General features: G+C 41.6%; 3 protein-coding genes across 10 annotated transcripts in view; 1 reads left to right on the forward strand and 2 right to left on the reverse strand.

The window, feature by feature from the left end:
- The window catches only part of stim1 (stromal interaction molecule 1), an 80,952-nt gene extending 74,790 nt beyond the window's left edge, over positions 1 to 6,162 (reverse strand). Inside the window, exons 1-2 of one of the 7 annotated variants that reach the window (XM_045723311.1) lie at positions 5,946 to 6,162; positions 1,037 to 1,160 (exon numbers count right to left, since the gene is read on the reverse strand). In XM_045723311.1, coding sequence (XP_045579267.1) covers positions 1,037 to 1,148 — 112 coding nt within the window. In that variant the 5' untranslated portion in view covers positions 1,149 to 1,160; positions 5,946 to 6,162. 7 annotated transcript variants of the gene reach the window in all.
- Positions 5,872 to 9,722, forward strand: LOC106613190 (rho-related GTP-binding protein RhoG). Its single transcript, XM_014215203.2, has 2 exons — positions 5,872 to 6,140; positions 7,253 to 9,722. The coding sequence occupies exon 2, from the start codon at positions 7,279 to 7,281 to the stop codon at positions 7,852 to 7,854; it is 576 nt and encodes a 191-aa protein (XP_014070678.1). The 5' UTR covers positions 5,872 to 6,140; positions 7,253 to 7,278; the 3' UTR covers positions 7,855 to 9,722.
- Positions 9,723 to 10,130: 408 nt separating this feature from the next.
- LOC106613189 (post-GPI attachment to proteins factor 2) lies at positions 10,131 to 21,719 on the reverse strand. 2 transcript variants are annotated; one of them, XM_014215202.2, is made up of 6 exons: positions 21,284 to 21,719; positions 20,878 to 21,043; positions 20,545 to 20,794; positions 20,126 to 20,232; positions 13,001 to 13,109; positions 10,131 to 10,497 (listed from the first exon to the last, which is right to left on the reverse strand). In XM_014215202.2, exons 2-6 carry the CDS (start codon positions 21,040 to 21,042, stop codon positions 10,367 to 10,369), a joined length of 762 nt encoding a protein of 253 aa, XP_014070677.1. In that variant the 5' UTR covers position 21,043; positions 21,284 to 21,719; the 3' UTR covers positions 10,131 to 10,366. The 2 variants fall into 2 exon arrangements, with proteins under 2 accessions (XP_014070677.1, XP_014070676.1); XM_014215201.2 differs by having other exon boundaries at positions 20,878 to 21,048.
- Positions 21,720 to 21,795: the final 76 nt, after the last annotated feature.

A 21,795-nucleotide genomic window follows, 5' to 3' on the forward strand; every position in this document is an offset into this window, starting at 1 on the left:
ACTCCATGACTGGGCTCCTGTCCAAGCCTTTATGCAGTCTGGCCTCAATGCATGATGTCAAATCAAAGGCCTTACAAGTAGAGGCACAATTACTGTAAGTGGTATAGAATAGACTTACTTACAAAAGTCAGGGCCGAGAGTGGTCTTCAAAGATACTGTTATTCATTTCTAAATGTCTCAATTGTTTCAGGAATAGGCATACATTAGTTAAGGGCCCTTTGGACAGGAAGCATGGCAGTACATGATAAATTACAAATGCCACAAGTTCAACATCAACACTGTTCAAGTGTAATCATAGGAGCCCTGTATAAACAGTGATGATAAAATGATGGGCATGCACTTCATTTGCCCTCAGCTGTATAAATATGACATGACGATGCATGATCCATACCCACCAAAAAGGGAACGCCAGAAGAGACTGGTTAGGACATTCCCACAATTGTCCATTCGCAATCAACACAGCTAACATTTCCATAAATCTAGGGTCTGATCCAGTCGAAAACTAACAATGAATAGGATAGGTCTAGCCTGCTATTGTAGCTGACATGAGGCTTAGGCACCTATATGATGTCCCTTACATTTGTGCTCAGTGCCATGTAGTTTACTTTAAACAAAACCTATGACAATCCTTTCACATATTCCGTTTTGTACTGACAAGGAATGCTGTGTCAAAACTAGTGAAGATGAGTGAAAAATGTTTTGACTGACTTGTCAATAGGTAACAAAACAAACTCACTACGAAGATGCACGACTCCCTGACTTGACAGTGTGCCATGATCACCCGAGGACAGAGCTTAATGGAGATTGCATACCCTAACTATTCTCAGCACGGCTACATTTAGAGCCGGCACAATTTCTAAATACAGGAACGGTAGAGGAGGTTATAGTACACTGATAATGCAACACAAGTCTACAATGTGTCCAATTTGGATCACATTGTGTATGGAGTATTGTATGAATACACATGCTGGCATATGGGCTGAATGATTACATGTGTGTCATAACGTTCAGAACTTTCTGAATGATATTTACATACCTGACACACCATTATCAATATGATGGTGGTCTGAGCTGGCTTGTACCGTCCAGCTTTCCCTCAGGAGGCATAAGCATACAATCCACAAGGTCAACGATTTGCTGAAATCCATAATGGAGGTTTGCTAGGATGGAAAGGAAATGTTAGAGGGACATCACGGATTAACGTAGCTACAATGTTAGCTACTAGCCTAGTGATTTGACTATGCCAACTTCAGATTTCAAACAACAATGACACATTTCAAAATGACACTGCATGATTATTACAATCTAAAAGGACTTAAGCATCAAATGAGATCACAGGGCTTTACAAGCCAAATATCAGACATGGTATAGAAGTCACATAGCCTGTATTATCTGCCTTTAGCTCTATCACAAAAAGCAGTGGTTGGCTAAACCATAACACTACTAGCAAACAATTTCACCATCAATAAAATCGTTATATTACATTACAAGCCTATATTAGCTGCACATGGATAACAAGCAATCATAGCTAACGTTACCAGTCAGTAGCTAAATAAATGTCTGGCGAACCAACGTTATCAAAACAAAAAAGTGACAGCTGGGAGCTTGACAGCCCGGCCTGAATAGCTATCACATCATAATCAAGTCAGTCGTTTCATGATTTTCTAGGTAGCCATTAAATGGAGAGTAGCTAGTTAGTTACCTTTCAATACTTTTGCATTGGATGCTTTTCTTATTACAACTCTTGTGGGTTACCGTAGACTCAAAGGCACGCCATCAATCGTAGGTCCATACTCCAAAGAGAAACCCATTTGTATTCCATGGATAAAGAGCGAAGTTAGCTGGCTAGCTAGCTAGTTGGCTGTCATATCTGCATATGACAGATGACTTTCCGCTCTGTTTAGCCAGCTAACGTTAGGTAGCTAGCTAGCCAGCCAGCAATGCGCAGACAATCCAATGCAATGGCCGAGGTGGTCGACTAACAGACACTTGGATAAAGCCAGCTAGCTAACGTTATGGTCGGGGCCGCTTCTTCGGGTAGCTCACCACCGCAACAGGACAGCAGCCTTCAGAGCACTGTCAGCAGCTAGGAAGATGGCTAAACCGATAATCATCGCACACGAACTAGCTACAGTGACAGAACGCGAGCAACTTAGCAACCCCGTCCTTTTACGTCAATTTACTGGATAAAATACACTCAAGTAAGAAAAAAGTATTTATGATTAATTGAAACACAGAGCGGTTGTAATTCACTAGCTACATGTCCGCTACAGCCGGTTTCCCCCCCCACACAGAAAATGTTCTTCAGACTGGGTTGTTTCACCCATGTGAATCCAGCAATATTAACGAATCACTTCCTGTTCAGTTTTTTTGGATAATCCTTCAAAGTAATTGTACAGCCCTGTAAACGGTGTAAATGAATTATTAAATAAAATATATATTCGGATATCTCATTATGTTACAGTTATTAAATATTTAAGCAATAAGGCACGTCGTGCCTAGGAACAGCCCTAAGCCGAAGTATATTGGCCTGTTATCACAAACCCCCGAGGTGCCTTATTTGTATTATAAACTGGTTACCAACATAATTGGAGCAGTAAAAATACATGATTTGTCATACCCGTAGTATATGGTCTGATATACCACGGCTGTCAGCCAATCAGTATTCAGGGTATGACAAAAATGTATTTGTACTGCTCTAATTACGTTTGTAACCAGTTTATAATAGCAATAAGGCACCTCGGGGGGGTTGTGAAATATGGCCAATATACCACGGCTAACGGCTGTATCCAGGCACTCAACGTTGCGTCGTGGTTAAGAACAACAGCCCCTAGCCTTTGTATATTGGCCATATACCACACCTAGATAGCCTAGTGGTTAGAGCGTTGGCCGGTAACTGAAGGGTTGCTGGATCGAGTCTATGAGCTGAGTTAACAAAATCTGTTGTTCTACCCCTGAACAAGGCAGTTAACCCACTGTTCCCCTGTAGGCCGTCATTGGAATTTGTTTTTATCTGACTTGCCTAGTTAAATTAAATATATTTTATCTAAATTAATACCGATCATTTGTATGCTACGTTTGTAGCAATATCAACGCAGGACTTTTTTTTTTTTTATGGAAATCTCCTACTGTTGCTAGCTGTTGCCCAAGCTGGCCTCACACACAAATAAATCGTTTAGATTTTTGAGGCATAGAGATAGATAGAGAACTCTAGCGCCCTAAAGATATTTTAGCACGGTCATAGCCATTGAGGACTTTCACAATTTTGAAGTAGTCACTGGGTGGGACTTCGTATGGGTTAAGGAATGATCACATAATTCCATCCAGGTCACCAGGAAGGATCAGGCAATGAATTATACTTGTAAGGAAACATTCCATACCTGCGGCAGTAAATCGCCAACTTTGGATTTTTACCTGTTCAAACAACACACTCTAGGTGGCAGTGTGCACCCATTCAGTTTGTTTGCCAACTCATACAAGTGCAAATGACAAAAATATAAGCTCAACATGTAAAGTGTTGGTCCCATGTTTCATGAGTTGAAATAAAAGATCCCAGAAATGTTCGATACAAAGAAAAACAGTTTTGTGCAGGAATGTATTTACACCCGTTAGTGAGCATTTCTCCTTTACCAAGATAATCCTTCCACCTGACAGGTGTTGCACAGAAGCTGATTAAACAGCATGATCATTACACAGGTGCACCTTGTGCTGGTGGACAATAAAAGGCCACTCTAAAATGTGCAGTTTTGTCACACAACACAATGTCACAGATGTCTCAAGTTTTGAGGGAGCGTGCAATTGGCATGCTGACTGCAGGAATGTTCACCAGAGTTGTTGCCAGAGAATTAAATGTTAATTTCTCTTCCATAAGCCACCTCCAACGTTGTTTTAGAGAATTTGGCTGTATGTTCAACTGGCCTCACAACCGCAGACCACGTGTAACCACGCCAGCTCTGGACCTTTACATCTGGCTTCTTCACCTGTGGGATCATCTTAGACCAGCCACCTGGACAACTGATGAAACTGTGGGTTTGCACAACCAAAGAAGTTCTGCACAAACTGTCAGAAACCGCTTCAGGGAAGCTCAAGTATGTGCTCGTCATCCTCACCAGGATCTTGACCTGACTGCAGTTCAGTGGGCAAATGCTAATTTTCAATGGCTACTGGCACGCTCGAGAAGTATATTCTTCACGGATGAATCCCGGTTTCAATAATACCTTGCAGATTGTAGACAGCTTGTATGGCGTTGTGTGGGCAAGCGGTTTGATGATGTCAACGCTGTGAACAGAGTGCCCCATGGTGGCGGTGGGGTTATGGTATAGTCAGACATATGCTACGGACAACAAATACAATAACATTTTATCGATGGCAATTTGAATGTACAGACATACCGTGATGAGATCCTGAGGCCCATCGTCGTGCCATTCATCTGCCGCCATCACCTCATGTTTCAGCATTATAATGCACTGCCCCATGTCGCAAGGATCTGTACACAATTCCTGGTAGCTGAAAATGTCCCAGTTCTTCTATGGTCTCCATACTCACTAGACAAGTCACACATTGAGCATGTTTGGGCTGCTCTGGATTGACGTATACAACAGCGTGTTCAAGTTCCCTGCAATATCCAGCAACTTCACACAGCCCTTGAAGAGGAGTGGGACAACATTCCACAGGCCACAATCAACAGCCTGATCAAGGAGATGTGTTGTGCTGCATGAGGCAAATGGTGGTCACACCAGATACTGACTGGTTTTCTGATCCACCCCCACCTTTTTTAAGGTATCTGTGACCAACAGATGCATATCTGCATTCCCAGTCGTGTGAAATCCATAGATTAGGGCCTATGGAATTTATTTAAATGGGCTGATTTCCTTATATGAACTGTAACTCAGTAAAATATTTGAAATGTTTATATTTATATTTTATATATTTGTTCAATGTAATTAAAGAAGAAAATGGTCTACTTTAAAATGGAGATGGCCTCAATGGCGCTGCCTGTGCTCTCAAAATAGGACAGATACAATAATGTGGTGTCTATCTAAGTCTATGTAGGCTATCAGAACAAAGGAACAGTGGAGCTTATCGACTCATCAGTCCCACACAACTAAGCTCAAGTATGCCACCTTGAGGCTATAGGCTACACAACACTAGCAATAAAAGAGGAGAGGAGATGTGTTGACGGGGGAAAAGATGGGGGGCATCTTCTGATGGAACTGATGCCCCACATCAGAACAGATCTGAGCCACAATGGGATAGCCAGTAGGCCTTATCATGATAAATCCCAACTTCTTATAATAAAGGTGTATGATACACCTTGATCTGATAATATACTGTATCATAAGCTAATGCTAAATCATAAATTCTCAGTTTAAAGGCCCAATGCAGCCATGTTTATATCAATATCAAATCATTTCTGGGTAACAATTAAATACCATACTTTAATAGTTTTCCATTAAAATTTACAAAAATAGCTTTTTTAGCAATATAATATTTCTCAAGCAAGAATTTTGCTAGGACTGTCTGGGAGTGGTCTGAGTGTGGAGGGGAAAACTGAAAACTAGCTGTTATTGTCAGAGAGGTTTGGAACGCTATTTTGTTATTGGTCTATTAACCAATTTACTGCCTGGTGATGTCACCAGGCAAGCCAAAACTCCCGCCCATTGCAAACCTGAGGATTAGATGTTCTTGTGTAGATTATATTTTCAACCAGCAACAATCAGGAATAACACTGATCCCTTTTCTTCCCACTTCTACAGTGTTAGTTTCATCAGCTGTTGTACCATATGATACAAACACAGGAAACACTGAATTTTGTCTGCACTGGGCCTCTAACAACTATGTGGTTATTCCTATTCTGTACATTTGAATGTCAAATAAGGTAATTCATTGGGTAACAATTTTATTTAAAAATTCTGTTTAATATTCTACCAGCAACGTATACTTACAACAATAGCGCAGGCTGTCGTGGAGGGGAGACGATATACTTCCTCACAGTGCCATTATTTCTCAAGCGGCTTCCTCTCAACGAACACACACACTTCCTCCACTACAGCAACACTTTGCTTGACTGCTTTGACGCTCTCGGACAGATTGTAGGCTATATGTTCATACAAAACCTGCCATTAAAGATAGTATGTTTGGTGAGTCTGACTTGTTTTTAACCTTTGCATGTTTTTGTTGTCAAATTGTTGAAATGATGTACTACTACTGTATAATAGATATGTAGGCTGTAACACATAATCCTACGGAAGCACTTGGGTGACGCACCATTAGGCGAGGTAGCCAACTGCCGTTATAATTTTGGTAGGCGCTATTCTATATCAAAACTCTATAGGCCTACGATACGGCATGCAATGTTAAAATCCACAATTGCAATATTTATTTGTGACAGTTATTTTGTGTTTAATTTAGCCCATTCAAAGTTATAGCATGCTCTGCTCACTATAGTCAGCTCTTTCTCTGTAAAATGATGATAATGGTGAAAAACCTTTACTGTAATTTATGTTGAACTCTTTTTCTAATTTCAGGGTTACTATTAGGCCTTATTAACACATAGCCCTTTTCTTAATAATCTAGGTGAATGAAATGAGAAATGTACACGATCAGAATGCTATGGCCTCGTTGATGGCCTAGAATTAGTGAAATTCACCTATCATAGATATTCAGTGGATAGGCCAATGGTATGCAGCAGTGGTGGTAGGCATACAAAGGTTTATTGGATTTGATGAACTATCCCCAGTCAGTGTACAGTGAAGTACATTTCAGTGCTCCCAGGCTCGGGTCCCTGTAGACTGGGTTTAGCTATATTCTCATTTTCTCCAACACCCTCAGAGAGCAGTGGGAAGAGTCCAGCTCTCCTCTCTCACAATGAATTACAATTACTGCATGTATTTCAAACTCTCCAGTCTCCACCCATATTTTGTAGTTTCAGTGTTCACGCTTGAATTCATGTGGAACACAGGCCTTATGTAATGTAACTATAAATGAAGTAGGCCCACAGATGTTCAAGTTGAAATGAAAGCCAGTAGTTAAACAAAGATGGATATAAATAAATAGTGTCGAACTGTACTGTGTAAATGAGGGTGTGAGAGTAATGTTCGTACCCGATAAAGTGTGAGAGCAATTTAAACCACAAACCTCACTTTCAACAGTTTAAATTTGTTGGGCCTTAGCCAGTGTCTCTCTTTTGGTGTAAAGTGCATCTGAACATTGTAGCCTAAAGTGCATTTCTCCCTGTGTTCCTCATGTCCAGGTGTCTAAGACAGTGAAGGGGTCAGAATGCAGAGCATCAAGTGTGTGGTGGTAGGAGACGGTGCAGTAGGGAAGACCTGCCTACTCATCTCCTACACCACCAACGCCTTCCCCAAGGAGTACATCCCCACTGTGTTTGACAACTACAGCGCCCAGGTGACTGTGGACAGCAGGACTATTAGCCTCAACCTGTGGGACACAGCAGGCCAGGAGGAGTATGACCGCCTGCGCACCCTCTCCTACCCCCAGACCAACGTGTTTGTCATCTGCTTCTCTGTCGCCAGCCCCCCCTCCTTTGAGAACGTCAAGCACAAGTGGCACCCAGAGGTCACCCACCACTGTCCCAATACGCCTATTCTACTGGTGGGCACCAAGAAGGACCTGCGTAATGACCCAGAGGTGTTGAAGAAGCTTAAGGATCAGAACCAGATGACCATCACCCAACAGCAGGGCACCGCCTTGGCCAAGCAGATCCAAGCCATCAAGTACCTCGAATGCTCTGCCCTCAACCAAGACGGAATCAAAGAGGTGTTCGCTGAGGGTGTACGGGCCTTTCTCAACCCACAACCTGTCGCCACCAAGAAACCTTGTGTGCTATTGTAAAGGCAGTAGAGATACTATCACGTATGCAAATCAAACAGAACAATATTAATTAATTGAATGTGTGTAAACCATTGGAGTTGATTTTATTGTGAAATATGTTTTTGTTGTACTGCCGATAACAAACACTGCCATATCAAGACTTCCTTGAGACAAGGGGATCATTGAGGCAGAGGCATTGGCTCAAGATGGATGCCTCGAAACTGAGCCAATGTTAGGTAGGCAAGAAGGGCCTGAGTCAAATGCTGTCTGTAAGAATCCTTGCTTTTGTATATCCATTATTTTGCCCTCTTCCTTTATAGCAATTGACAAACAAGACCTGAGACTTTCTGACGAGGTTTTCTCATTTATCAGTGCTTGTATTGTTGTCACATTCTGACATGTAATGGCCTTCACAAAAATAATTTAAAAAAAATCAGGAATTGAAATACCCATACTCCCATAATGAATACTTTTATTTTTTTACAAATATTTTGTTGTATCATAGATGTGTGTTTTTGTGCACCATCAGGTGTGCTGTTAGTGCTAGTCAACTTTGTCTGAATGTGTTGAATGCTGGACACAAAAGAGGAAATGCAGAGAGAGGTTTTTTGATAAGAAATGCATAGGCTGATTTTCCTATCGAAGGTCATTAGTCAGTGTGTGTGTGTGTGTGTGTGTGTGTGTGATAGAGGAGAGGAGAGAGACGGGAGAGGAGAGAGAAATAGAACCTGGTTGTAACTTCTCTCTGAAAGTCCTTAGCTTATTATCTATTTTAGTTAAGTTGGGGTTCTAGATGTTTTAATGTTGTGTAACTATTTTGAGAAGGCTATGACCACACTCTTCGAGGGTGTCTCAGGGTTGGGAAATACAAAAAAACACATTTCCAATTCAAACATAAGCACCCACCAAATTATTATTATTATTATTACATCTTCTGTACTGTTATAAACGAGAGATAGAAATTGTGTGCAAACTGTAGTGCAGATTACTGTGACATGTGTTTATTCTTATCATCAGGAACAGCAAATAAATGTGTTGATCAATGCATACAATTAAATTAATACTTCAAGAATGCCAAACCCTTTCCAATGTAGTCATGGGATGTGATAGAAACCAGCATGCTAAACAACGATGACGTCCCTGATTTGCCTGTGAATGATTTGGAAGTGAAATGATCCAGCTTGCTGTTACAGAGTTGTGAAACATACATTTTCATTTGTTGCACAATCACTGTCCTCTCCCATACCTCAGGCCACTGGACTCATTTGACAGTGAAATAAGGCCTCCGTGCCTTTGCTCTGCCTGCTGGATAAGACACCTCTTTGTGTGAGAGCAGTGGAGGGACATACAGATAGATGTCCTTACTGTTTTAGTATAGTATATACTGTATGTGCCTGTATACAACACCCACTCTAGTACTATCTGGATCTACCTCTCCATCTCATTCTCTCTCTCTCTGTGTGTCTCTGTCACTCTGTGTATATATCTCTCTCTCTCTCTCTGTGTCTCTCTCACTCTGTGTCTCTCTCTCTGTCTCTCTCACTCTGTGTATGTCTCTCTCTCTGTCTCTCTCTCTCTCTGTCTCTCTCACTCTGTGTATGTCTCTCTCTCTCTCTGTCTCTCTCTCTCTCTCTGTGTGTCTCTCTCACTCTGTGTATGTCTCTCTCTCTGTCTCTCTCTCTCTGTCTCTCTCACTCTGTCTCTCTCACTCTCCGTCTCGCTCACTCTCTCTGTCTTTACAAATGAGGAAGTACATTTACTTGTAACTTCCTTAATTTAGGTTGTGGACCTCACTGACTGACTGACTCACTAAAAATAAACATGTTATGTATGGTAAATAACTAAAACGTTCTGAAATAATTGTTTAATAAAGCTTAATGTTTACAAAACAAAATCACTATTAGACTATTAATACCTTTAAGATGTCTCTCTCTACTTGACAATATACAAAATCATATTTGGATTTGTCCACAGTTCGTGATGCATTTAAAAATACTTTCTACAAAGAGCTGAAGACACTCTCTTCAGATCACATCATTGGCAACGGTCAGCATTTCCCGAATTTCACAAGTTATAAGTCATAGACACGTGAGCATGACTAAAGAAGGACATACTCTTAAGTCAAGGTGATCAAGTCATAGACACGTGAGCATGACTAAAGAAGGACATACTCTTAAGTCAAGGTGATCAAGTCATAGACACGTGAGCATGACTAAAGAAGGACATACTCTTAAGTCAAGGTGATCAAGTCTCAGATGCCCCACTGTCCCAAATCATAGAGGACTCTAAGTCTGTCATTTATCATACAGTATATTAATATCAACATTATCAAAATGTTGGTACAGTAGGATTGACTTTCAGGTTGAACAGTCCAGATAAATAAAGTGATTATTTACAGTCATGACATCTGCCATCATGTAAATATATGGAAGAAGGCGCTCTCTTCCTGCACCTCCTCCTCTGCAACAGCATCATCTCCGCTAGGTGTGTTCTGAGTGGTTGAACACCTGTCACCTGACCCTCTGTTTCCCAGTCAGAAGTCTTTACCCTCCTCTGGTGAGATGACCACCATCTCTCTGCTCTTAAAGTCCCAGAAGGCTGTTAGGTGGAAGGCCATGTTGGAGAACACCACACAATACTCAAACAGGGCGAAAAAGGTGTAGCCTGTGGAGGAGACTTTTATGAACACTTTAACAAACAATGTAAAATTAAAATATACTTTTGTATCATATAATGCTTAAAGGTTATGAACAATCAAAATAATGTTTTTCATGAAAATTTCTGTTATCTGAAGGAAACCAGATGAAAGTATGATGACCAAAGTATGAAAAATGACTGTTGCTTCTACATTGATACAGTTTGATCATAAAGTTACTGGTCCCCTCCCCCATGTCAAACACTAGGATTCATTATTAAGGGGACAAGGTGACATCACCTTAACTTTCATTTTAATACACCAATTTTAAACACGATATACTCTTACCTTATTTAAATAAGTACCGCCTTGTAACCAACATCGGAGAAGGCGTGTTTGTGTTTGCAGAGAGGCGCGGTTTATATAGCTAGATAGCTACTCTACTGATGCCAAAATTTGACTGTAGGGTGTCAGCAAATCTAATTAAAACTTGACCCTATTCATGTATGGCAACGATACGTCTATGTTTCCCCTTTCATCTGTGTCAGCTAGTTACTGGCTAGATAGGTGTTCAGCCAGCATGGAACAAAAGGCGGGAATGGGTCGTTCAAAATTCAACTTCAAGACGCAGTTGTCAGGTCAACACATCGGTCATTGCTGCTGTGATCTGCATCCCAAGATCCCTGCCAAATGGTGTATATATACACATACACATATACATACATATATATATACTACCGGTCAAAAGTTTTAGAACACCTACTCATTCAAGGGTTTTTCTTAATTAAAAAATTTTCTACATTGTAGAATAACAGTGAAGACATCAAAACTATGAAAAAACACATTTGGAATCATTGTAGTAAGCAAAAAAGTGTTAAACAAATCCAAACAAATTATATATTTGAGATTCTTCAAATAGTCACCCTTTGCCTTAATGACAGCTTTGCACACCCTTTAAATTGTTTAACTTGGGTCAAACGTTTCAGGTAGCCTTCTACAAGCTTCCCAAAATAAGTTGGGTGAATTTTGGCCCATTCCTCCTGACAGAGCTGGTGTAACTGAGTCAGGTTTGTTGGCCTCCTTGCTCGCACACGCTTTTACAGTTCTGCCCACAAATGTTCTATAGGATTGAGGTCAGGGCTTTGTGATGGCCACTCTAATACCTTGACTTCGTTGTCCTTAAGCCATTTTGCCACAACTTTGGAAGTATGCTTGGGGTCATTGTCCATTTAGAGGACCCATTTGCGACCAAGCTTTAACTTCCTGACTGATGTCTTGAGATGTTGCTTCAATATATCCACGTAATTTTCCTGCCTAATGACGCCATCTATTTTGCGAAGTGCACCAGTCGATCCTCCTGCAGAAAAGCACCCCTACAACATGATGCTGCCACCCCTGTGATTCTCGGTTGGGATGGTGTTCTTCGGCTTGCAAGTGTCCCCCTTTTTCCTCCAAACATAACGATGGTCATTATGGCCAAACAGTTCTATTTTTGTTTCATCAGACCAGAGGACATTTCTCCAAAAAGTACGATATTTGTCCCCATGTGCAGTTCAAACCGTAATCTGGCTTTTTTATGGAGGTTTGGAGCAGTGGCATCTTCCTTGCTGAGTGGCCTTTCAGGTTATGTCGATATAGGACTCGTTTTACTGTGGATATAGATACTTTTGTACCTGTTTCCTCTAGCATCTTCACAAGGTCCTTTGCTGTTGTTCTGGGATTGATTCACACTTTTCGCACCAAAGCACATTCATCTCTAGGAGACAGAATGTGTCTCCTTCCTGAGCGGTATGATGGCTGCGTGGTCATATGGTGTTTATACTTGCGTACTATTGTTTGTACAGATGAACATGGTACCTTCAGGCGTTTGGAAATTGCTCCCAAGAATGAACCAGACTTGTGGAGGTCTAAATTTTTTCTGAGGTCTACATTTTTTTCTGAGGTCTTGGCTGATTTCTTTTGATTTTCTCATGATGTCAAGCAAAGAGGCACTGGGTTTGAAGTTTGGCCTTGAAATACATCCACAGGTTCACCTCCAATTGACTCAAATTATGTTAATTAGCCTATCAGAAGCTTCTAAAGCCATGACATCATTTTCTGCAATTTTCCAAGCTGTTTAAAGGCACAGTCAACTTAGCGTATGTAAACTTCTGACCCACTGGAATTGTGATACAGTGAATTATAAGTGAAATAATCTGTCTGTAAACAGTTGTTGGAAAAATTACTTGTGTCATGCACAAAGTAGATGTCCTAACCGACTTGCCAAAACTATAGATTGTTAACAAGAAGTTACTTTGTGTATCACCAAATTTCCTTTAGATGATGTTACTGCAACACTGCTCACTGCATCCAAGTTGATTAACATAGGTGTTTCAAAGAGCTGTCAGTCAATGCGAACTCATGAATATAATCTCCCCGCCCACTCAGCCTGTCTTTTCAAACTTCATGGTAGTTAGCCATGAGAGAAAAAGTACTTTTCAGAATGACTGCTCATGACATTTAATTAACATAATGATGCTACAATATACTTACTCCCTTGTTCACAGTACATGTTGTGTTTCCAGTAAAAGTAAGCAGCCAAGCAGCAGAAAGCGATGTTGAGGATCAAGCAGCGGATTTTCCAGTGGAAAGATTTCACGTCCTGTGTGTGAAAAAAGAAAGAGCGATTTGATAGAGAAAGATTGCAATACTAAAACATTATGTTGTGTACTTAACTACTGTGTATTTGTACTATGCGATTGCAATGGCCTACTTTATAACTTGAACAATTAAAAACATTTCATTTATCTAGGTTGAGGAACACAATGAGCAGTCTTAATCAAGCCCCCTCTGAGAAACTCTTGAGATGCAACATCAGTAACACATTGCAGCTGGTGTAAAAACAGTTTCAGCCACATCCTTCCACAAATACTATTTATACTGCAGATCACTGGCAGCATGTGTCTCAAGCAAAAGCATTTTTTCTATTTACTGGTCCCACCCTTAAATGCCCACAATAGATTATCATGACACACGATTACAAGCCCCATATCAAACCATTATCCAACAGCAATTTCCCATAAAAATGGTATGACAGAGTGGCAGCCTAATACTACTGCATGTCAGTGGCGGTCGGTGCTGTTCATGATCAGGGAAGACGATTAATAAAAAAATAAAAACATTATGAGTATGGCCTTATTTCTGATACAGCTTATTGGACGATTGTCATTCATATTCCATTCACCCAGCTCAATGTAACATTGATAGGTTTAGGCTAGTACATGTAGGTGCACAGGTATAGAGTAATTAGAGTAATCAAGGTGATAGACAGTGACACATTCAATACCGCATTGTACACTCTGGTATTTTTATCCCGTTTTGTTACGTTTGCTTCCAACAGAATCGGCGGAATGAATACACCCCTGATCACACGCAAATACAGTTCAATTTCACACAGCCACATACAAACCGCATGATCACTTTGCTCATTCTATACATAATTCCTTCTTGTAACTATCTACGCGCTCTCCTCCTCTCACCTTTTCCTTTCGCTTGGGGACTTCAGTGCACAACACATCAGATGTCTGTGACCAGGTGAAAAAGCCAAACCTTCATATCATGCCCACTAATGTTACACAAAGCCTAGATCATTGTCAAGTCTTAGTCATCATAGATACTAGAACTAACTCGTTAGTAAACCCACTAGAATCATGCAGTACAGTGTACAGTCCGAAAGCAGTTTAGCAGTTACACAGTCGGGCCCCGGTGGCAATAAATTAATAAAACCAAAAGCTTACCTTGACTTGGAAGAGTTCCAGTGTTGGATAGCCATAGCCAGCTAGCTAACATAGCATTAATTTATGTTTTTGCCGGGTGTTTGAGTAGGCTAAACTAGCTAACTGCATTACTAGCTAATTGAAAGAAAAACAAAATACAACCAAATCTCTCTCTCTCTCTCGCTTCTCCTTCATTTTGGAAGAAATTAATTTGTTCAAAACTGTTCAACTATTGTCTTTCTCTCTCTTTGAGTCAACTACTCACCACATGTTATGAACTGCAGTGCTAGCTAGCTGTAGCTTTTAGTACTAGATTCATTCTCTGTTCTTTTGATTGGGTGGACAACATGTCAGTTCATCCTGCAAGAGCTCTGATAGGTAGGAGGACGTCCTCCGGAAGTAGTCATAATTACTGTGTAAGTCTATGGAAGGAGGTGAAAACCATGAGCCTCTTAAGTTTTGTATTGAAGTCTATGTACCCAGAGGAGGACAGAAGCTAGCTGTCCTCTGGCTACACCATGGTGCTACCCTACAGAGTGCTGCTGAGTCCACTGTAGATCTTCATTGCAAAGCAGTGTGTTTAAATCAATTATTTGGTGACGTGAATATATTTAGTATAGTTTTATCTTAAAAGGATAACTTTTTTAATGTTTCACTATTTTTATTTTTATGAAATTCACTGAGTATGGTCCTCCCCTTCCTCCTCTGAGGAGCCTCCACCGCTGTATGTAGCATGTCATCTCCAAACGATGTCCAGCAGCCCTTACAGGAACCAGTATTTTTAGCTAACATTCCACTCCTTGACACTCCACATCATTGCCAAATCAGACTGGGTTTCCACTAGTTACCACAGCCAAAAAGTCAAAATTGGCTACATCATAAAAATGCATAAAAAAATTTGCTTTTTGGTCTTAATTTAAGGTTAGGGTTAGGAAAAAGATTAGGTTCAAAATCTGATTTAAGAAGGTAATTGTAGAAATAGGCGGGGTTTATGACTTTGTGGCTGTGGTAACTAGTGACGACCAAGAGGCTGGCCTTTCGGCAATGTAGCTGGATTTACGGAGTTGCTCATTGTTGTTGGAAATAACATTAATATGTTCCATGACAACACGTGGATCCTCAAAAAATATATAATTAGAATCAAAAACAAACATTTTGCTGTTAGCTCGGCAAGTTTTTGTATTTTGAAGCTTAATATCAAAGCAAAGAGGTTTTGTGTTTGTAATTGAAGTAGCTACAGAATGTATTTAGTTTGAGAATTTAGACGTGAGCTAGCAACTTTTGACAGACTTGTTTTGTCCGGACAAAAAAGAACTACCAACATGTTCCGTGGAGAAAATAATGTGATACACGAGTTCCAATATTTGGATAATCGTTGCGATTGGTGGATAGCTGTGAGGCTTATCAACAAGGATCAGCTCCTCTGTTCTCGAGAATGTTCATATTTGAAGATGGCAGAAAGCCAGTCTCTTTGACAATGACAAGGAGTGGCAAGGAGTGGAATGTAAGATACTGGTACTCAGGCTAGGCAAGTATATGCAATGAATACATTATGTGGACGTGTGCAAGCCAAGTTCGAGCACGGTTAATGTGTTTGTGCTTGCTACAATCTCTGCGTGTGTGCATGTGTGGTGCACATGACAGCCTACACTCCCAATGAGTTGTGTGGAGGAGTGTGTTGGTCACAGCCCCAGACTGGGTCAGGAAACAGCTGTTCCTCCAGAACAGAGGCCCGGGTACTGACAGTGTAAACACAGCCAGAGGCTTCTTCCAAGTCTGACTGAACAGACCCACCCTATACCACCGATCTGGTTGGGATCAAAATGCTGGTATTTCTCCTGGAGTCCTAACACAGAAACACCCTTTACCACCGATCTGGTTGGGATCAAAATGCTGGTATTTCTCCTGGAGTCCTAACACAGAAACACCCTTTACCACCGATCTGGTTGGGATCAAAATGCTGGTATTTCTCCTGGAGTCCTAACACAGAATAACAGTGCTTCAAGTCCCTCAACCATATAGTAAGAACTTAAAATGAGAGACTATATAAATAAGATTTAGCTAGAACGATTGACATGGGTAAATACAATAGACTGGAGCACTAAAGGCTCAGTCACCAGGCAGTATGCATCAGTGTGAGTGAAAGGAAAGGACACAGGGAGATTCTGTCTTCTCTTATACTCCTCCGTCCTCCTCTCCTCCGTGACCCGGAAACCGATAAGCGGTCGAGTGTGTCAACTCAATAATATGTGAACAGAGAACTTTGCTTCTCTCCTCAATTGCCTCCTACAGTCGAAGATACTCATGTGTAGTGCAAAGTGTTTTCAAATCTGCCGCACCCCCTTTGAATCAGCCGTTGTATTCTCAAAGGAGAAAACATTTTTATACACGAATTACCCTTTTATCTATAAAATGTCTCACACAACTAGCTAAAATAATTTGTTCTACTTTAGGCATTTATTTTAGGATTCCACCCTTGTAAAGGTCATTTGTAAATGACGTGCTAGTGGAGAAGAAGAGTTTAATTTCATACAAATGCATTTGTTTCCATGTTTCCTCTCCTTCACTACTCTCCTCGATTATCTTTGACCGTTTTCGAAAGGTGGCAAGGAGAGGATGGAGAAGAGGATGCGAAGAGTCAAGTAAAACCATTTGAGAATCTCTCCACAGTTTTGAACTGCACTTGACAATGCCATTTCATCAGGCTGCAGTAGTTGACTTCTACTCTAGAGGGCTCTATTGTCGACATTGCAGACAAAGTAACCAATATTTTTTTATTTCAGCTTTATTTAACCAGGTAGGCTAGTTGAGAACAAGTTCTCATTTGCAACTGCGACCTGGCCAAGATAAAGCATAGCAATTCGACACATACAACAACACAGAGTTACACATGGAATAAACAAAACATACAGTCAATAATACAGTAGAACAAAAGAAAACAAAAAGTCTATATACAGTGAGTGCAAATGAGGTAAGTTAAGGCAATAAATAGGCCATGGTGGCGAAGTAATAACAATATAGCAATTAAACACTGGAATGGTAGATGTGCAGAAGATGAATGTGCAAGTAGAGATACTGGGGTGCAAAGGAGCAAGATAAATAAATAAATACAGTATGGGGATGAGGTAGGTAGATAGATGGGCTGTTTACAGATGGGCTATGTACAGGTGCAGTGATCTGTGAGCTGCTCTGACAGCTGGTGCTTAAAGCTAGTAAGGGAGATATAAGTGTCCAGCTTCAGAGATTTTTGCTGTTCGTTCCAGTCATTGGCAGCAGAGAACTGGAAGGAAAGACGACCAAAGGAGGAATTGGCTTTGGGGGTGACCAGTGAGATATACCTGCTGGAGCGCGTGCTACGAGTGGGTGCTGCTATGGCGACCAGTGAGCTGAGATAAGGCGGGGCTTTACCTAGCAGAGACTTGTAGATAACCTGTAGCCAGTGGGTTTGGCGATGAGTATGAAGGGAGGGCCAACCAACGAGAGCGTACAGGTCGCAATGGTGGGTAGTGTATGGGGCTTTGGTGACAAAACGGATGGCACTGTGATAGACTGCATCCAGTTTGTTGAGTGGAGTGTTGGAGGCTATTTTATAGATGACATCACCGAAGTCGAGGATTGGTAGGATGGTCAGTTTTACGAGGGTATGTTTGGCAGCATGAGTGAAAGATGCTTTGTTGAGATATAGGAAGCCGATTCTAGATTTAATTTTGGATTGGAGATGCTTAATGTGAGTCTGGAAGGAGAGTTTACAGTCTAACCAGACACCCAGGTATTTGTAGTTGTCCACGTATTCTAAGTCAGAGCCGTCCAGAGTAGTGATGCTGGACGGGCGAGCAGGTGCGGGCAGTGATCGATTGAATAGCATGCATTTAGTTTTACTTGCGTTTAAGAGCAGTTGGAGGCCACGGAAGGAGAGTTGTATGGCATTGAAGCTCGTCTGGAGGGTAGTTAACACAGTGTCCAAAGAAGGGCCAGAAGTATACAGAATGTTGTCGTCCGCGTAGAGGTGGATCAGAGAATCACCAGCAGCAAGAGCAACATCATTGATGTATACAGAGAAGAGAGTCGGCCCGAGAATTGAACCCTGTGGCACACCCATAGAGACTGCCAGAGGTCCGGACAACAGGCCCTCCAATTTGACACACTGAACTCTATCAGAGAAGTAGTTGGTAAACCAGGCGAGGCAATCATTTGAGAAACCAAGGCTGTCGAGTCTGCCAATAAGAATGTGGTTATTGACAGAGTCGAAATCCTTCGCCAGGTCAATGAATACGGCTGCACAGTAATGTCTCTTATCGATGGTGGTTATGATGTCGTTTAGGACCTTGAGCGTGGCTGAGGTACACCCATGACCAGCTCTGAAACCAGATTGCATAGCGGAGAAGGTATGGTGGGATTCGAAATGGTCGGTAATCTGTTTGTTAACTTGGCTTTCGAAGACCTTAGAAAGACAGGGTAGGATAGATATAGGTCTGTAGCAGTTTGGGTCTAGAGTGTCACCCCCTTTGAAGAGGGGGATGACCGCGGAAGCTTTCCAATCTTTGGGAATTTCAGACGATACGAAAGAAAGGTTGAACAGGCTAGTAATAGGGGTTGCAACAATTTCGGCAGATAATTTTAGAAAGAGAGGGTCCAGATTGTCTAGCCCGGCTGATTGGTATGGGTCCAGATTTTGCAGCTCTTTCACATCAGCTATCTGGATTTGGGTGAAGGAGAAATGGTGGGGGCTTTGGCGGGTTGCTGTGGAGGGTGCCAGGCAGTTGACCGGGGTAGGGGTAGCCAGGTGGAAAGCATGACCAGCCGTAGAGAAATGCTTATTGAAATTCTCAATTATAGTGGATTTATCGGTGGTAACAATGTTTCCTAGCCTCAGAGCAGTGGGCAGCTGGGAGGAGGTGCTCTTATTCTCCATGGACTTTACAGTGTCCCAGAACCTTTTTGAGTTAGTACTACAGGATGCAAAAGCCTTAGCTTTTCTAACTGCCTGTGTATATTTGTTCCTAACTTCCCTGAAAAGTTGCATATCACGGGGGCTATTCGATACTAATGCAGAACGCCACAGGATGTTTTTGTGCAGGTCAAGGGCAGACAGGTCTGGAGTGAACCAAGGACTATATCTATTCCTAGTTCTACATTTTTTGAGTGGGGCATGCTTATTTAAGATGGTGAGGAAGGCACTTTTAAAGAATAGCCAGGCATCATCTACTGACGGGATGAGGTCAATGTCATTCCAGGATACCCCGGCCAGGTCGATTAGAAAGGCCTGCTCGCAGAAGTGTTTTAGGGAGCGTTTGTCAGTGATGAGGGGTGGTCGTTTGGTCGCAGACCCATTACGGATGCAGGCAATGAGGCAGTGATCGCTGAGATCTTGGTTGAAAACAGCAGAGGTGTATTTAGAGGGCAAGTTGGTTAGGATGACATCTATGAGGGTGCCCTTGTTTACGGCTTTGGGGTTGTACCTGGTAGGTTCATTGATCATTTGTGTGAGATTGAGGGCATCAAGCTTAGATTGTAGGATGGCTGGGGTGTTAAGCATGTCCCAGTTTAGGTCACCTAGTAGCATGAGCTCAGAAGATAAATGGGGGGCAATCAATTCACATATGCTATCGAGGGCCCAGCTGGGGCAGAGGGAGGTCTATAGCAAGCAGCAACAGTGAAAGTCTTGTTTCTGGAAAGGTGAATTTTTAGAAGTAGAAGCACGAAAAACAAAAGCCCCTCTACTAACAGGAACTATACTATACTGCCTGCTTCACCAGGAAACTGCATCATACCACCAAAATAGTTAGTTCACTTCTTCATTCAGTTGACCGAACAACTAACTTCCCTTTACATTTCTGTCTTTCATGCAATTTCAACATTTCCTGATCAAGTACAGGGCTGAAGGGAAGGAACGATGCCTTACCTCAGGAATCAGTGAGTACTTCTTTATAACCAGCCACAGCCGACAGGTTAACACCATGTGGATAACAGAACTGGCAATGAACAGGACAAAACCTTCTTTATGGACAACTATGGGACAAAGAAGGACATGAAAGCTAAAAGCATACATGTACAACTGTATTAGTCATAACACTCACTGATACAGGTTATATGGTTTATAACTAGGGTCCATAGTTTTTCCTGGTCAGGTCATGTATCTGGAAAAACTCAGGGCCTTAGTTATAACTGCAAGAAATAGGCAAACCAAATTCTGTCATTTATCAAAAACATAATTTTATATCATGCAGCATATTAATCCATGTAAATGAGCAGCATATTATGCTGTAGGGCAGGCCTTATGCAGATTTATTCCCAGCTGACTAATTGTCAAAAGTCACTCACGGTATGTCTCATTGGATGACACGTAGGTGAGCAGCAAGAGGCCAAAGTTCTCAGTGATGGCACACAAGAAGTTGAGGCAGCTGAGCAGCCACTCCAGGAACCTTGTGGAGAAGCGGCCCTTATAGAAGTTAAAATAGGCCACGGCCACCAGGAACCTGGGAGCAGAGTGCAGGCCAATGCAGAAGCGCCAGATATGGCACTCTGGGCTCAGGCTTATGGAGGCACTAATGGAGGGCAGATAATTGGTAACCTAAACCCCCCAAAAAAAAAGACAGTCAGACCATTTATTTGCATGCATGCTACATTTTTAATAACAGGGACAGGATTGATTACCTTGCAATGTGTGTCGGTGGAGTCCTGGAAATGGAACACGGAGGAGATGAAGATGCAGGTAATTAAGCCAAGCAGTGGCAGACTGACGGTGCCCACAACACAGGAGGTGAATGATAGTCTGATCAGAGGCTTGTCATGACCCAGGACATGTGGACCCTGCAGCATCCTAGACTGGGACATCAGGGCCATATTTATCACTAAATAAGCATTTTAACTGAGAATGTTCAGATATGAACAAAATCATGTATAATAATGATATAGGCTAATTCTGGATTTAATACCTAGGTTTGAGAGTTTGACATGCCTCCTGCAAAATCATGCTGCTGTTTTCAGTGACATTAAGGCAGGACTATATATACGTTTGATCAGAAACATGCATAAAAATGATCTGAATATGATTCCATACCTCCTATTTGTAGGCTACAGCTAGGTCAATTGTTTACAGATATAGCTCTTGCATAGTCAGAGAAGGAAATGGCTTTTGTTGGCTTGAATTGGACTGTCACCACAAACGCCTGTGCATTGTCGCATATAGGCTACTGACTATGTTCAGATTTATCTTGTTCAGGTATTTCACAAATGTGTAATGTGGTCTCTAATTCATTAGCATCTGTTCATGTTCCCTTCAGCCCAGCACAACATGAACACCCAGCATCATCAACGCGAAGCAGAATAAGCTTTTAACCTGAATCCTCCCCCAGCTGCCATTTTATAAATATCTTCAATAATGTTTGAAAATAAATGCGGTACCAATGAAATGCGAAAAAAGTATTGAAGAGATCGGATTAAAATGTATTGCGATATCCGGAAGAGATAGCAAGGTACTGGCTCAGTAGTGACCGGATGGGAGTAGCTTATAAAAAAAACGTCGTCACATCAAGAACCAGTCATGTTACGCGATGTGTCTTTAGTGAAAAA

Source organism: Salmo salar, chromosome ssa09 (assembly GCF_905237065.1).
Source record: "Salmo salar chromosome ssa09, Ssal_v3.1, whole genome shotgun sequence".
Taxonomy (NCBI): Eukaryota; Metazoa; Chordata; class Actinopteri; order Salmoniformes; family Salmonidae; genus Salmo; species Salmo salar.